The sequence below is a fragment of the Myotis myotis genome, unplaced genomic scaffold, assembly GCF_014108235.1.
Source record: "Myotis myotis isolate mMyoMyo1 unplaced genomic scaffold, mMyoMyo1.p scaffold_m19_p_17, whole genome shotgun sequence".
Lineage (NCBI taxonomy): Eukaryota > Metazoa > Chordata > Mammalia > Chiroptera > Vespertilionidae > Myotis > Myotis myotis.
The window spans coordinates 19,691,439-19,708,346 of record NW_023416321.1 but is presented as its reverse complement, the minus strand read 5'-3'; the positions used below and the strand labels follow the sequence as shown (position 1 = coordinate 19,708,346).

The window sequence follows — 16,908 nt, the reverse complement described above, 5'->3', positions numbered from 1 at the left end:
TCTCTGCCTGGGTTCTCACTCTATGCAGAATGTAATACCATTTATCACTTTGTGAGGATAATTGCAGTCAGACAATCTAATTAGCATCTCACTTCTGCCACTTCCTAGCTCTGTAACTTTGGGCAAGTCACTTAATGTCTTAGATTTCTTACCTGTAAGATTGGGTTCCTCATTTGTGAAGTCTCCCAGCCTCAGGTTCCTCACTTGTAAAATGAAAATAGTTCCAGCGTTACAGAGCTGTAACCAGGAGGACCGCAGTAACCCATGCAAAGTGCTTAGCACAGTGCCTGCCATGCAGTAGGTGCTCCATAAACGTTCACACCAGTTGTTGTGGGAGATCGGTATGACTTATCCAGCTGACTTCTGGAAGTGGTTGTGTGAGGGGTGGGTGGAGATTGAGGTTTGGTTTGAGGGCTTGAAGGCCTAGATATTGTGAAATAGGTCCAGGGTGGGGTTTTCCAGATTTCCTGCCAGTCCCTCCAGCCTGCCAAGGAGCCCCGATGGACTTGTGCCCACACAGTGTTGGCTAAATTTACTGAATGTCAGAGCAGGAAGGGACTGAAAACACCAAGTCATCTAAGCCCCTTTCGAATAGGTGAGGAAACTGAGGCCAGCAGGAGTGAAATGAGTTATTTGAGGTCACATGCCTAGTTAGTGGCAGACCTAGGATCGAACCTATTTCCTGATTTCCAGTGTTCTTTCCAGTGCAGATGTCCCCCATTCAATACTCAGGTGTAAACACACACAGGGCTCCAGAGGGTGGGATACACACCAGGGTTTTTGGAAGGGTGATCAATTGGCTCTCTGTCCAGGGTGAGGGAGGAAGCTTAAAGTGATAGGATGGACTCTGGCCAGTGATCTGGCACCGTGGGACTTGCCCAAGCTTGTGAAGCTTATTCAACGTTAATTTATCCAGGAACTATTTACAGAGCATCTCATAGTAATAGCTAACCTTCATTAATCGCTTATCCGGTGGCAGGCACCATGCTACGAGTTTTACCTGCATTGTCTTCTTTTGTCCTGCTTAACATCCCTGTGAGGCTGGGGCTGTTACTGTCTCCACGGTATCGCTGAGGAAACAAGGTGTGGAGAGTTTAGGTGACTCATGCTAATAACTAGCTAATAAGAGGCAATGCTGAGATGTAGTCTCAGTCAATCTGCTCCTATGTGCTTAGCTCCCACTCTCTGCTGCCGCCCAGTACCTCTTCCCCCATCACCTCTGTGGTAAGTCCTGGTTTGGGTGCTGGGAGTAGAAAAGGAACAGCCCCTTCCCTCATAAATCTAGTCAGTGTCTTAATGCAGTCAGCTTCCAAACTGCTTTGACCTTGACCTTCAGAAAGAAATTGCATATCATTATTTATTTTACATATTATCCAGTGATGGTGAACCTTTTGAGCTCGGCGTGTCAGCATTTTGAAAAACCCTAACTTAACTCTGGTGCCGTGCCACATATAGAAATTTTTTTGATCTTTGCAACCATAGTAAAACAAAGATCTATATGTTTGATATTTATTTTATATATTTAAATGCCATTTAACAAAGAAAAATCAACCAAAAAAATGAGTTCGCGTGTCACCTCTGACACGCGTGTCATAGGTTCGCCATCACTGTATTATACCCTCCTCCCCAACATACAAATGTTTCACAAAACAATATTTACTTTTGCTATTTATGTACTTTCATACTTTCTATTCTATTCTATTGCATTTTATTTGATAAATAGATGGTTGAGACTCACTTCATTGATTTTTAGGACCCACTGTGGGTTGCATTTCAGATTTTGAAAAGCAGTAGCTTAACAGCCATCATACTGAATTGGCTCTCTTCCTGGCTACCAATCCACGAGACAGTACTCACCCAACCTTTCTGTGGCCTCAGTTCTCTCCTTCTGTATAATGGATCACACGAGTTCATTTATGCTGGTTCAGCCCCAAAATGCTGGATAAACTCTCAGCCATTGGGAGGCAGCAGGGCCTGCAGGAGGCAGAGAACCACCATGGCTCCAATTATAGGGCTGCCCTTTGGGCTCCTGTTTTACAGACCCTGACTCCGGGCTCACCCCGCTGTAACCTGAAGGAGAATCTGCTGAAGGATAACTGTGCCCTGGAGTCCATCGAGTTCCCCCTCAGTGAGGTCCGAATCTTGGAGGCCAGGCCTCTCAGCGACAAGGGCTCTGGAGACAGTTCCCAAATCACTCAAGTCAGTCCCCAGAGGATTGCGCTCCGGCTCCGGCCAGGTAGGGATGGGCTCACTGTGGGGAGACACTGGGCAGATGCACACAGGGCACAAGGTGGAGGTCTGATCAGGAAGCCTTGGGGAAGACACTCGCAATGGTAATGGGGCAGGAAGAGAAGGATGTGGGGAAAGGTGTGAGCAGGAGAATGGAAGATGTTGGGACTTGGCGTCAGAAGATCAGAGTTTGAATCTTGACTCTCCCATATATTAGTTATTTGAACTTGGGCAAGTTACTCAACCCTTCTAACATAGTAGGGACTCAAAAAACATTTGTCCCTACTTTCCCCCAATGCTTATTTTGCCAAGCTTGTGCTTTGTGTTGAGGCTCAAATGAGATATAAGATGAGAAAGCAATTTATAAGCCCCCTTTCCGTGTAAGATTTGGGGCAGGGACATGGGGGCAAAGAGAAGCAGGAGACCTTCAGGGGGAAGAAGAATTAAGCTAAGAAACAGGCTTTTTGAAGCAGTGATTGTGACTTTTCGGATTAAATCAAGACGGTAAGAAAGCACCTTCTATGTGTAAGTCATGTGGGTGCTATGGGTTCAGCCTTTTCTAGAGTTTGAAGTATAGTAACTGCCACAACTTCAATGACTCAGGGTAGTAGACTCTTGGGATCCAGAGGATTAGGCAGATGGGCACTTAGAGAAGGTAGAGAATATTAAAATGGAAAAGGTTAAAAATGGAAGGGTCAAGAGATTGGAAGGGGAAGGGGGAGAGGAGAAGGGACCAGGGTTTTCAAGTTTGGTTTGGTCAAGAAGTTTCTTAATCCTGTGTCCATCCAAATCCATTTGTTAAGTCTTTGAGAGAGAAGAGGAGAAAAACTAACATCCTTCTGTCTTCCAGATGATTCGAAGAGTTTCTCCATCCAAGTCCGGCAGGTGGAAGACTACCCTGTGGACATCTACTACTTGATGGACCTGTCTTACTCCATGAAAGATGATCTGTCGAGCATCCAGAACCTGGGTACCAAGCTGGCCTCCCAGATGCGCAAGCTCACCAGTAACCTGCGGATTGGCTTTGGGGCCTTTGTGGACAAGCCTGCATCACCATACATGTACATCTCTCCACCAGAGGCCCTCAAAAACCCCTGCTATGAGTAAGTCCTTCTGGAGAAGTCAAGGCAGGGCATGGGGGCAAAGAATATAGGGGTAAGAGACCTCAGAGGGAGGAATCCTTCCTTAGAAGGCTTTTAGAAGCATTGATTGTGACTTTTCTAATTAAATCAAAGAGAATTTAAGGAAATACTTTCTATGTATATAAGGCAAGTGGGTGCTATGGGATTCAGGGTGGGACATAGTTCCAGCATTTTCTAGGGTCTGAAGTGTATTAACTTCCACAACTTCTATGACTCAAGGTAGTAGATTCTAGGGTAGCTTTGTTGGCTACCTTCTGGTCAAATCATACCTTCTCTCTACCTTAGTCTTCCTGTCCAGCAAGTGAACCACCCTATTGATCTGAGTGTTGTGGCAAAAGGTCTCAAAAGCTGTTTGAAGACCTAGAAAAAAAAATCTATCAGCTTCTTGCTCTTGGTCACAACTAAACTGGAGACAAGAGAATGCTGGGGGGAGCAGGAATAAGATCAAAAGTAGAGAGAAATTTATGGATAAGTAAATAGAGGAATTATGATTTCAGAAGGATTGATTTCATTGTTATTTTCATCATTGTTCTACTCATCGAGAGTATGAGTCTTCAAGGTTAAAATGCTTATTATGTAATTGGTGGAGATTAGGAAAATCCATAACAATTTTTAATGATGGTTTCTGGGCCTCACAAGTACAGATTTATTTTTGAGTTTTCAAAGTTATATGGTATGCCTTTTTAAGCTTCTGAGTTGTAAGGTTCCCCAGTTAAGATATCAGCCATCAATTAAACAAACAAACCATTGGGCTGGGGACAGAAATGCTCCTGTCTGGCACAGACCCATCAATTTATTGATGGTTCAGGGACATTGTTATTGGTGAAACTTTTGCTTTATTGTTGTGTTAATGTTACTTTAGAGAAATATTAAATATAAGGTGATAGCAACAACAAGAGGCTCTGAGCTAAGTGCTTTGTGTTAACTCATTGAAGCCTTACAATAACTCTTATGAAATATGTGCTCTCATTTCCCATTTTTATAGGTTAAGTATAGAGAAACTTGCCTAGGGTTCCATGACTTATAAGTAGAGGAGCTGAGATTTGAACCAAGGCAATGTAGTTTTGCAGCTCACTCTTTTGCCCTTTAGGCTAGCTGGAGGTAAGGTCAATGTGGTCATTTGAGGGGTTTGGAGTTTAACTGGGTAATCGTCTAGGACCTAGACTCTAGGTAATTGCCAGTTCTCTACAAATATGGATAATCCTGTTATCCATATTTGTTTCCCCTTTTCCCCCCTCCCACTCCCCATGTAGTCTTTTCCATCAGGCTGTGTGCTTAAGTTATCTTCTTCCCTTCCCAGTATGAAGACCACCTGTTTGCCCATGTTTGGCTACAAACATGTGCTGTCACTAACTGACCAGGTGAACCGCTTCAACGAGGAGGTGAAGAAGCAGAGTGTGTCACGGAACCGAGATGGCCCAGAGGGTGGCTTTGATGCCATCATGCAGGCTACAGTCTGCGATGTGAGTTTGGAGGGCATGGGGTGCCAATGTGGTTAGTGCAGATCAAATGGGGAATGAAGTGGTTCTACTGTGCGGATTTCTGTGTGAAATAAGAGATAGGAATTAAGCAGAGCTTCATAGGCCAAAAAAAAAAAAAAATGAGTATAGGCAAAAAATTGCTCCTGATAAGCAACCTCTGCTTATATCTGCTCCCTGGTGAGAGCTGACAATTTTTTGAACCACTTGGTAGCAGATGTTCTCTGGGAGAGCATTTTCTCATCTTCTCTGAAAGTGTATCAGGGTCAAGCTGGGTTAACTTAACCTCAGGTAAGCAGGAAGATGTTAAACAAGGATTTCTTCTAGCCCAGCTCAGCTCTGCAGATGCAGGTGGGTTTCTAAGCGGGCCATGTGATTATCATTGGAATTGAATCCTGTCTCTCAGCTGCTTGAATTAATCAGCCACAAACTGTTTTCCTAAGAAACAGAAACCCCTGAGTTGGGAAATTTCAGCTTGTGTTCCAAGGACTGGGACTGAGGCCCTTCACCAAGAGAACTTGTCCAGACCTTCAGGCAGGAAGGTCCTTTGGATCTTTGTTTTTTGCCAATGAGACATCTAAAGTTGCTTTCTCGCCCTGGCTGGTTTGGCTCAGTGAATAGAGCGTCAGCTTGCGGACCAAAGGGTCCTGGGTTTAAGTTGGTCAAGGGTACATGCCCGTTTTGCAAGCTCGATCCCCAGTGGGGGGCGTGCAGGAGGAAGCAGGCCAATGATTCTCTCTCATCATTGATGTTTCTATCTCTCTCTCCCCCTCTCCTTTCCTCTCTGAAAATCAATAAAAAAATATTTTTAAAGTTGCTTTCCCTCTTTTACCTTTTTTTTTTTTTTTAAATAGGAGAAGATTGGCTGGAGGAATGATGCATCCCACTTGCTGGTCTTTACCACTGATGCCAAGACCCATATAGCACTGGATGGAAGGCTAGCAGGCATTGTCCAGCCCAATGACGGGCAGTGCCACGTTGGCAGTGACAACCATTACTCTGCTTCCACTACCATGGTGAGGTTCTTGATTTTTGTTGTTGTCGTTTTAAATATATTTTTATTGATTTCAGAGAGGAAGGGAGACAGAGTGAGAGATAGAAACATCAATGATGAGAGAGAATCATTGATTGGCTGCCTCCTGCACACCCCCATACTGGGGATCGAGCCTGCAACCTGGACATGTGCCCTGACTGGTAATCGAACTGTGACCTCCTGGTTCATAGGTCGATGCTCAACCACTGAGCCATGCTGGCCAGGTCATGTTGAGGATCTTGACACTACCTATGCTCTCCATTTACCGTGGCCAGCTGCCCTAACCCAGGCAGAGTCTTTGTATGAATATGAAAATGGAAACCCTTCCTCTGGCCAGGGTTCAGGGCTCATTTCAGCCTGCCCCCACCCCCAACTGGACATTCTTATTCAGGGTACAACCTGTACAATCTGTATTCAGGGCCTGGCTGTGATCAGTATTACCACTATCTCCACTGCCTCCAGCACAAGCAATAGCATCATAGCATCCAGAATGGACCCGGAGGACTTTTGCAGGTCCAGCTGTAAAGCAGGCCTTCTCGTCTACTGCATGGATTAGCCCTTCTTGGAATACCATCCTCACTTTTGGTTATCAGAAGTAGACAGAGACAAACTGCAGCGGGAAGGCCGGGCAGGGTAGGGGGGCAGAAAGGGGGGTAAGAGATCAACTGAAGGACTTATATGCATGCATATAAGCATAACCAATGGACATAAGACACTGGGGGGTAGGGGAGGCCAGGGGATTGTCAAGGGGGGGGGGGGAAGGAGACATATGTAATACCCTTTGTAATACTTTAAGCAAAAAAAAAAAAGAAGTAGAGAAAAAATAGACAAACATCATCAAAAGCATGGAGAGCTAGTCCTGTGAGGAAAAGTCTCAGAATCATTTAGCTTGAAAGAATGAAGGGTAAAGGATGATTTAGCTGAGATATGAGAAGCCTTCTTATAAGTTGTTTTCTATGATCATAGAAGGTTAAATAAGAGGAAAGGGATTTAAATGGAAACAAGAGAAATTGATGTGTGCCACAAAGAGAATTTACAGATCCTCAGAGTGCTGATACTCTGGGTATCTTGGGGGAGGTATGAACTCTTTATTTTATCTCTTAAAGACAATATAGCAACTACCTTGTCTACGTGGCTTACAGGTATACCTGTGTTAAGGCAGGAGCCTAAGCTGGATGGTCTCATGAGTTCCCTGGGAGGTCTAGGATCCCAGAGACATGTTCACAATTCACCAGCATCTCCATTGTGACTTGAATTCCTCAGTGTTAGTCATATCTAAGTAGACCACTACCCAGCAATGGGTGAGTCAGTAACCACTGACACTTATTCTAGGTAAGACTCCTTACCAGGGGCTAAGGTAGATAAAGAGACTATATAGAGGTGCTACCCTTATGGAGTTTTTGGTTTAGATGAGGAATGAGTTACCAATAACACCAGATGCATGCTTAGTGTTAAATGATCAGCACAGTCAATAAGGTCTTTATATATTCAAAGGAGGAAAGCTCCTCATGAGCTGGGATGGTCAAGGAAGGCCTCCTGGGGAAGGCAGGACCTGAACTGCATCCCTAGGCAGGAGCAGGGTTACCAAAAAGAAGGCCAGTCCAGGTGGGAGAAAGAGAATGGGCCAGGTCAGTGGTAAGTGGAAGAGGGAGAGCGGGGAGTGGTGATTGGAAAGGAAGGGTGGAAGGACCACATGGTGGAGTATTGCAAGCACCAAGCCAAGGCATTTGTCAGTAGTTGCAAAACAAAAAGAAGCTTCAAAACAAGGTCTAACAATACCTGGCCCATGGAAGCAGTTCCTTGGTATGAATGCACGGAATTCAAGTAGGAAGAAAGAGGTGCTTAGTTTTGACACCACCAGCCTGTAACTCTTCATTTAACCCTGGAATTCACAGCTGGGTTTTTGCTGCTACTTGCCCCATTGCCTCACATTGATCACGGGGTGGAAAGGTTTATGTAAGTACCACCAATGTCTGGGCCATGGCTCAAGTCAGCCAAGTTCTAAGGCTTACAGTCCAGAGATGGAAGTGAATAGACTTCTTAAGTAACTTCCACATCTTCCTTTATATATTGTATTGATTTCAGAGAGGAAGGGAGAGGGAGAGCGAGATAGAACCATCAATGATGAGAGAGAATCATTGATCGGCTGCCTCCTGCAATACCCCCACTGGGGATTGAACCCGCAACCCGGGCATGTGCCCTTGACTGGAATCGAACCTGAGGACCCCACCCCCACCCCAGTCCACAGGACAATGCTCTATCCACTGAGCCAAACCAGCTAGGACTCACATCCTCTCTTTTTATAGGATTATCCCTCTTTGGGGCTGATGACCGAGAAGCTGTCCCAGAAAAACATCAATCTGATCTTTGCGGTGACTGAAGCAGTAGTCAAACTCTACCAGGTAACTATGCCATCAGGGCTTCCTAGAATGGGAGTGGGAGTGGGGCTGTGATGGGAGGACTTATCTTAGGGAACCAGCATTGACCATGGTTCCCAACCAGGAAAGATGCTCCTACAACCTGCTCCCAGGAGCTAATGATTCCTTTCCAGCTTTGACCTAGCAGTATGGGTGTGTCAATGTTTGCTGTGGGGAAGGGAGCAAGTCAGTGGGGTAAGGGGTGTGAGAGGTGTTCTCTAATTTTGCTCAGTGCTGAAAAACTGCTAGATTTATTCCTGGCAGTGACAAGACAGATATCCTCTCTTTCTCCTCAATCTTCATTTCAAGACCCTTCATCTGATTAGGGGAGGGCCTTTGGGGACCACCACCTTTATTCAGTCAGTCTTGGATATTTTCGTCTTCCTTTCTAGAACTACAGTGAGCTCATCCCAGGGACTACAGTGGGGACTCTGTCTGCAGATTCCAGCAATGTCCTCCAGCTCATTGTTGATTCCTACGGGGTAAGTGTCTTACACTGGGAAAGGGCCGGCTAAGAGTGCACCTCACTTGGCATTTACCCAGGAGGACTCAGATTTGTGAGTCATGGCTGCCAGTTCACCTTGCACCCTTCCTCTTGTTCATCGAGGGGCCAGGTGATTGCCAGCACTGAGAGGAATGCAGCCTTCTGAGAAAGAAATGGCTCAGAATGGAAAGCCAGGGAGCTTGGGAAAAATGGGGGAAGAGCTTAGAGGAGGTAGAAGGGAAAGAGAGGATGGGGGTGAGGATGAAAAAGGAGCAGAGTCCTGAAGTTAGAGGAGGAGACTGAGTGAGGGAGAGCTGGGCTCCAACAAAAGAGAAAAAGAGGGAGCTGAGCCACAGGGAAGGTGAGGCTGATAAAAAATTAGGTAGAAATTGCTACTACCCAAGGTGACCAGCATTAGCACTTCCCTTTCGCGCATCCAGGAGGCCTACAGGAGGATGTGGCTGGTTTAGATGTTATCCAGACTCACCTAGACACAAGTGAGGAGAGAGAGAGGGAGCAGAGCCTGGGCCAGAAATATAGCAGGTAACAGGCTCTTAGGGGGACTCTGGCAACTTCCAAGTGAACCTCAGCATCTGGCACTGCAGGGTCAGTCCAGGGCCGCCTGGGAGATTCTGCTTGGGATGGAATTGGCACCTACCCATTTCCTCTCAGTCCATTTCCTTACCTTCTTTTGCTCAGAAAATCCGCTCTAAAGTTGAGCTGGAGGTACGTGACCTTCCCGAGGAGTTGTCTCTATCCTTCAATGCCACTTGTCTCAACAACGAGGTCATCCCAGGCCTGAAGTCTTGTGTTGGACTCAAGATTGGAGACACGGTAAGGAGGTCTGGGCAGGGGCTGACCCTGGCCTGTGCCCTGGAATGTCTGTGGGTACCCCACCCCTTCCTTCTTCCTTGCACCTTCTTCCTGCAGGTCATTATCACCTGCAATGGAGCTAAGGCTTCTGTTGCCTAAACTTTATCTGTTAAGTGGACTTCATTGTCAGGATTTTTTAAAACTTTAATTGAGGTTACCTCTGTTTATTTATACACAGTTGATTGCCAATGAAAATATTTCTTACCTTCAGCCCCTAACCCGTCTCCAACCCTGCCCCACCCCCCAAGGTAAAGCCTTTCTTTCCTCCACAGTGTAAAATGGTAGTCTTCTATGGGTATTTATTGAGCACTGACTTTGTGCCAGACATTGTTCTAGTTGCTGAAGATTCAATAGCAAATGGAACAGGTGAAAATACCCACCCTGATGGAATTTCAGAATGCAAATGTTCATTTTGCCCCTCCGGTCCCTCTGGCTTTCCTTACTTAGTTGTTGGTTCTCCTCTGTTTCTGTCTAAGGGGAGACGGGTTGGTGAAGGCAGGTGGAGGAAAGAGGGGGATATTTATATAATTTGTTTGAAGATTCTAACCTATTTCATTCTCTCATAAATTATAAAATACAAAGGTGGCTATATGAATGACAAACTCAAACAGCACTGAGAGGGGTTTGTCAATGGGCAGAAGTCAGTCCCTTTGGGTGGGGCCCAGAGCTCCCAGGTAGATGGTGGCCTCCCTATTGCTGGGCCAGAAGTGCTGTCCTGTTGGCTTTCATCTTGTCCAGCCGCTTGGCCAGGTGGCTGTTGGTCATGTCCACTTCCTCCATCTTGTCCAGTGCTGTTCGTCACTCTTGTTGTAACTTCCTTTTTTCTGCTTTCAGTTCATCTTTCTCAGCATTCTCAGCAGCAGTTCTAGATCTCAGCACCTGTCCCTCAAGCCGCCTAATACTTTGCCCCAAGGTGGTTATAACCTGTTCTGCTTTTTTTTTTTTTTACCATTTTATTTTTTTTATTGATTAAGGTATGACATATGTGTTCTTATCTCCTCATTGCCCCCCAATCCCCCCACTCATGCCCTCACCCCCCCTAGTGTGTCCATTGGCTAGGCTTATATGCATGCATATAAGTCCTTTGGTTGATCTCTCCCCCTTACCCCCACCCTCCCCTCCCTTCCCTCTGAGGTTTGATGGTCTGAAAGATGCTTCTATGTCTCTGGATCTGTTCTTGTTCTATTCACTAATTTGTCTATTAGCATCTCTGCATTTCGATGAACTGCAAGTCTGAGCCATCGCCCCTGGAGCGCTTCTGCTGCTCCTCCTCTAGCTGCAGTTTCAGTTTTTTAACCTGTGATAGCAGCTCTTCCTCTCTCCAGCAAGTTTTCATAGCCTTACATCTAGAGGACCCGCCCTCTCCTGCGGACTCCAAGGCCGGAGCGGCTTCCCGAGACCCCACAGTGACGGCTCCAAGCACTGGTTCATGATTGGCATCACCATTGGGAGTGCCGTCGGAGGGTATAACTAAGCCATGTTTCTCAATAAGCTCATCTCTTTGTCGGAGGCCTTCTTTAAGTTGATCCATTTTGTGCTGCAGCACCCTACACATACGTTTCTGCCTTTCTAACTCCTTTGAGTTTTCATTTTCTCTATAAAATTTTGCCATCTGTTCCTCTTGTTCTTCAATAACAGCCTTGAGGGTATCTACCTGGTAGATCAAATTGTTCTTCTCATTGTCTGACTGTGCATTAGAAACCATGGCTTTCTTATTTTTTTCTTCCACTTCAGACAGACTCCCGCAATTCACTTAATGAGGTGTCTGGGTCTATTGAGCTGCTGGTGTCCCTGCTTCCTCGTCTGGATGTTTTTCCACTTAGAGGGGTTGTTGCTGAGGCAGGATTTCGAGACGAAGGTCTTGTGTAATGTTCAGCATGCTGTTTGTCAGATTTCTCATCCAACTCGATTTGCTGCCGTTCCAGTTCTCTCACACGCGTGTCTCTTGCTTCTGCCCCAGGCAGCCTGTTTCGCTGCCAGCCTTGCCTCTGCCTCTCCGGCAGTTACTCAGACCTTCATCTCTGCAGAAAATCGGTCTCTCCCAGGTGTCTCTCCCAGGTGTCCTTTTCCTTCCAGAGCCAGGAGTGCCCATCTTGTCTTGATCGTCTTTTAACTCTGAAAAATGATTCTGTCTGTTTTCAGCTCTGTCCCTGGATGCGGCCGGGAGTCCGCCGGGGCGAAGAAGAGCAGGGAGCAAAGGGCGAGGGGCGCGGAGGGTGACCTTGGTCCTAAGTCCCCCGCCAGGCGGGCCGGGCTGGACACGGCAGCTCTAGGTGCCAGTACCTGGTCAGCCAGTCACGCCGGTGTCCCCTGGGTGCCACGCTCAGGCCCCGGGAGGAGCCGAGGCACTATATATCCATATTTATATTATCTATATCTATCTCCACCTATCCATCTGTCTATTTTAGGCACATTGCACATACCTCATGTAAGAAATATTGGCCTGAAATGTGTTTGATTGCACAGTGATGAAATGTTATGTGGAAATTGAACAGTAGATCCTGAGCCTGTGGATGGCCACTGTGAGGCATTGTATGGTACAAAAGACTGCTTTGTCTGTCTTGCTGGGGTGATGTAATCAGCCCAGGTAGCTTCATTGGCCAGAGCAGAGAGTTCACAAGATCATAGGTTCTGTTCTGCTTGAGCTGGTTTATTTCACATGTGGAATATAAAAACACACCCAGCCCTAGCTGATTTGGCTCAGTGGATAGAGCATTGGCCTGCAGACTGAAGGGTCCCAGGTTCGATTCCGCCGAAGGGCACATACCTGGGTTGGGGGCTCAATCCCCAGTGGGGGGGCATGCAAGAGGCAGCCGATTGGTGATTCTCTCTCATCACTGATGTTTCAATCTCTCTCCCTCTTCCTTCCTCTCTGAAATCAATAAAGAAATATTTTTTAAAAAACCAACCTTCTATATCATACCTGTAACACCTGTCTGCACCCAGCCAGATGTGTCACCACTGCACAGCTATTCAGGGCTTTTGTTTTTGCTTTGCAGACTTTGGTGTGGGAAGGCATCTCGTTTGGGTATTCCCTAGCAGAGCAGAGAACAGCTTATTTCCAGGGCTGGAGTGTTAATAGGGTCTACCTGTATCTGAATACAATCCTATTTTCCATCCAGGTGAGCTTCAGCATCGAGGCCAAGGTGCGAGGCTGCCCCCAGGAGAAGGAAAAGTCCTTTACCATCAAGCCTGTCGGCTTCAAAGACAGCCTCACCATCCAGGTCACCTTCGACTGTGACTGTGCCTGCCAGGCCCATGCCGAGCCTTACAGCCGCCGCTGCAACAATGGCAATGGGACCTTTGAGTGTGGGGTGTGCCGCTGCGGGCCTGGCTGGCTGGGGTCCCAGTGTGAGTGCTCAGAGGAGGACTACCGACCCTCCCAGCAGGACGAGTGCAGCCCCCAGGAGGGCCAGCCTGTCTGCAGCCAGCGGGGCGAGTGTCTCTGTGGCCAGTGCGTCTGCCACAGCAGTGACTTTGGCAAGATCACGGGCAAGTACTGCGAGTGTGATGACTTCTCCTGTGTCCGCTACAAGGGAGAGATGTGCTCGGGTGAGTAGAACTGCATGTCCCTCCCATCCTGATACCCACACACACTCACACGTCTGAGCCTGAGGTGGCACAGGAAGGCCTATGGGGCAGAGCTGGGTAGATGGTCTTTTACTCCAGTGGGAGAAAACAGAAATGAGGTTCTCTTTCATTCCTCTCAGCTCCCTATGTCCTTGCTGGTGGGGTACAGGGAAATTTGCTCGTAGGAAGGAGTGGGGAAACTTGAAGGTGAAGATAGTTTTTTTCTTTTCTTTCATCTACCCTCCACCTAAAATATCGTAAGTCATTGGTTCCTCATCGTTTTGAGGATACGGACCAATCCTTTTTCAAGGGGGGAAAAAAAAATCACTAACTGATGGTAATTAAATTTCTAGTATTTATAGATTTGGAAAATACGTGATGTCAGAATATATAGTAAACTAGGTAATAATTGTCTTACATGGATTTATCTTTTCATCACAAAAAGACTTGGAAAATAGTAATGGATACCCAAGGCATTGGAGCACATTTAATGAGCCAAGTACACTTGGCACGATGACTGGAAAACAGAAAGCTCTTATTAAGTGTTGGCACTATTTTGTTGTCACTATGGGTATTATTATTACTTTTTGGATTCTAGATCTGTGCTGATCAAATGGTAGCCACTGGCCTCATGTGGTTATTTAAATCCAAATGAATCAACTCGTTAATTAAAATTAGAAACTCAGTTCCTCTGTTGCTCAGGAGCCACACGTGGCCAGTGGCCACCACGGTGGACAGCACAGATGTATATGGAATAGCACTGCCGCGGAGTGTCCCGGCCTGTCGACTGGGGATTATGATATTGAGTCCTTCTACCTGCAGGATACTGCGTTGTTGTCCTTCTCATTACAACAATTCAGTAAAATCTTGGCCCATTGATCATCTCAAACTAGCTTCTCCTTGTCCCAAAGACCACTCCTGGGGTACTTCCCCAGCCAGAAAAAGTTGAGCTGATGTTGATGTAGTCTTTATCTGCACTGACAATACTCTAGGACAGTGATGGCGAACCTTTTGAGCTCAGCATGTCAGCATTTTGAAAAACCCTAACTTAACTCTGGTGCCGTGTCACATATAGAAATTTTTTGATATTTGAAACCATAGTAAAACAAAGACTTATATTTTTGATATTTATTTTATATATTTAAATGCCATTTAACAAAGAAAAATCAACCAAAAAAATGAGTTCGCGTGTCACCTCTGACACACGTGTCATAGGTTCGCCATCACTGCTCTAGGAGGCAAATAGGCCGTCTGGGTTGTTCCCGGGCACTGGGGAATGGGTCAGGGAAAACGCAGTCGCTCTTTCCATGCAGCTTGCCCTTCTCAGATGATCTCTCTCTCCTCTCCTCTCCTCTCCGTGATGAGCCAGCCCTTCCTTTTTTTTTTTTAATGGGCTGTAACCACTGTGGCTTAATCCCTCTTGTGACAGATTGAAGATGTTTGCAAATTGGTTGGGACTGGTTTATGGGTGTATTGTGTAGCCAATCAAACAGAGATTATAATTGGCTTCTATGGTGACCAAATCCATGACCCAAGTTGGCTTCATTTGCATTGGGGTTCTAACCAGCTGAGCTCATCTACCAGATGTTCACTTTAACATCAGGCTTTAAAAAGACTTGATGACAAAGGTAAATCTATGTCATTCTAAAGCATGTCCAATAATATAAAAATGGCTCCTGTTTATTATCAACATTGTTTCCTTTACTCATGCCAACAAAGTATGAGTATCCTTTTGGAAAAAAGGATATCAGAGCAATTAATTGAGAGATCACACACACACACACACACACACACACACACACTAGCAGTTTGAATTAGAACATGGGGCAGGAGTAAGTTCATTTTAATATTTAATGATATTTACATCATATTCAAAGTACCAAAGGGAATGGGTAAATTTGACCTGGGAGATTCCTTGTGGGGGGAGATTGGGGCTGAAGGGGAGAGGGTTGTCGGAGGAGAGGCCTACAGATAGCCCACAGTGGGCCCCAGGGACAGAGGGAGGTGCACCAGGCTTCCATGGCCTGATTGTTCCTGGCCTAGTGTGGGAGGGATCCCAGCAGAATGTTTCCTTTGGCTGCCAGCCCCACTGAAGCCACGAAACATAGCTGCTGGGGTCCGCAGCCCCGGATCCTGCCTCCCACCAGGGCAAGAACAGCCTGTCCTCTATGTGCTGCAGCCTAATTCATGAGGGAACCACAGCAGCCACTGCAGCCTCTCGGAGGCTTCCCTCCCCCACTTCCTGCCAGAGTTCTGGGTGCCCACTGGTCTCAGGGCTGGACCCTGTGGTGCGTCATCACATTCCCCAGTGACAGATACTCAGGGACACACAATCATTGAGCACCTGCCCTGTGCCAGGCACCCAGTCCATATGGGTGAGCAGGGGTCGTAAATGATTCCTACCCTCTCCGAGCTTATAGCCTAGCTGGCTATTGTCCCTCCCCAGAGCTGTTGGCCCGTAGTCTATGGGGCTCATGAGGCAGGAGGGCTATGACTTGGCCATTTCTCTAGCTCCTGGCCTCCCCCCTCCTCTCCTTCTCAATGGAGGCACACATGGCCTTCGTGGTTGCACCTTGTCAAACACAGGGAGTGCATCTTTGTCCTGATGAGACCCTTCCACCTACCACATCCATGTACAGAGATTGATCGCCTCCCTGCCCTCGGGAGCCAGGTTCTGTGCTGTGTGCTGTAGTGATGTGCAATAGAGCGGCATGATAAGTCAGTTTGCCCTTCATTCACTTACCTGAGCATAAGTCAAAACACAAGGCACAACCTGCCAGATCCGAGAAGAGAAGTCCTCAGGGAGTTCCCCGCACAGAGACTCACTGTGGACACGTGAGGCCTGGGTGGCTTCATGGAGGAGGTGGGATATCAAAGGAAGGGCTGGCTCATCAAGGAGAGGAGCAGAGAGATCTATCATCTCAGAAGGGCTCTGCATGGAAAGCGCGACTGCGTTTTCCCTGACCTGAAATCAGGGCCCCTCCTTGTTGCCTCCTGCCCTACTTTCCTCCTCTTTCTCACACGTTCTCTTCACTTATCCCCCCTTCCTCTGACTTTCCTATGAACCCAGACTCAGCCACCCTGTTGCTGGAGGGGCGCCAGTCCTGTGACATTACTACACTGTGGCTTCCTTTTCAGGGTTGACCCTGCCGGGGCTGGGGGTCAGCCTGCTGGCTCTGGCCTGCCACTTCCCCTCCAACCTCACTCCCTGGCCGGCCTGGCGGACCCTTTCCTCAAAGATCACTTTGTTTAGCTTCACAAAGGAAACACTATGGGACAAGGGTTTCTGAGGAGGCTGAGGTCTCTGAGGGCTGCCAGGCCTCTGTGGTGTCGGCCTTTCGCTGGCCGGGAGCCCTGGCCAAAAGGTGGGTGTAGTGGGTACTGTGGGCCCCACTCTGCTGGCTGGCACACCCTTTCCCCAGACGCTGTGGGGGCTGCTCATAATAGTGCACAGCTGCCCTTTCTCTGGAGAATTATCTTCCGCTGACAGGAGCTGTCTTGCCCTCAGATCTTGGCCAATGACTGACGGATAAGGGGTTACACAAGGCCAGGTCCTTTGCCTCAAAGGTGGGCTAGGTCTGTGGTGCCATTCACCTCCGGAGCCCACTATGGGATCAGGCCAAAGGGAGTCTCCTACTGAAATCGCACTCCTGCCAGCCTTTGACGTCTGCCCTGCATCCCT

The 16,908-nt window shown here is 47.2% G+C and overlaps 1 protein-coding gene and 1 pseudogene across 2 annotated transcripts in view; one reads left to right on the top strand and one right to left on the bottom strand.

The window, feature by feature from the left end:
* The window catches only part of ITGB3 (integrin subunit beta 3), a 53,689-nt gene that overhangs the window by 20,604 nt on the left and 16,177 nt on the right, over window positions 1–16,908 (top strand). For both annotated transcript variants that reach the window (XM_036340412.1, XM_036340413.1), the window contains exons 3-10: window positions 2,041–2,236; window positions 3,080–3,332; window positions 4,672–4,834; window positions 5,704–5,865; window positions 8,189–8,284; window positions 8,692–8,781; window positions 9,483–9,617; window positions 12,779–13,208. In XM_036340412.1, the coding sequence (XP_036196305.1) occupies window positions 2,041–2,236; window positions 3,080–3,332; window positions 4,672–4,834; window positions 5,704–5,865; window positions 8,189–8,284; window positions 8,692–8,781; window positions 9,483–9,617; window positions 12,779–13,208 (1,525 nt within the window). The remainder of the gene's footprint in view (window positions 1–2,040; window positions 2,237–3,079; window positions 3,333–4,671; window positions 4,835–5,703; window positions 5,866–8,188; window positions 8,285–8,691; window positions 8,782–9,482; window positions 9,618–12,778; window positions 13,209–16,908) is intronic.
* On the bottom strand, window positions 10,347–11,748 carry LOC118671716 (annotated as a pseudogene).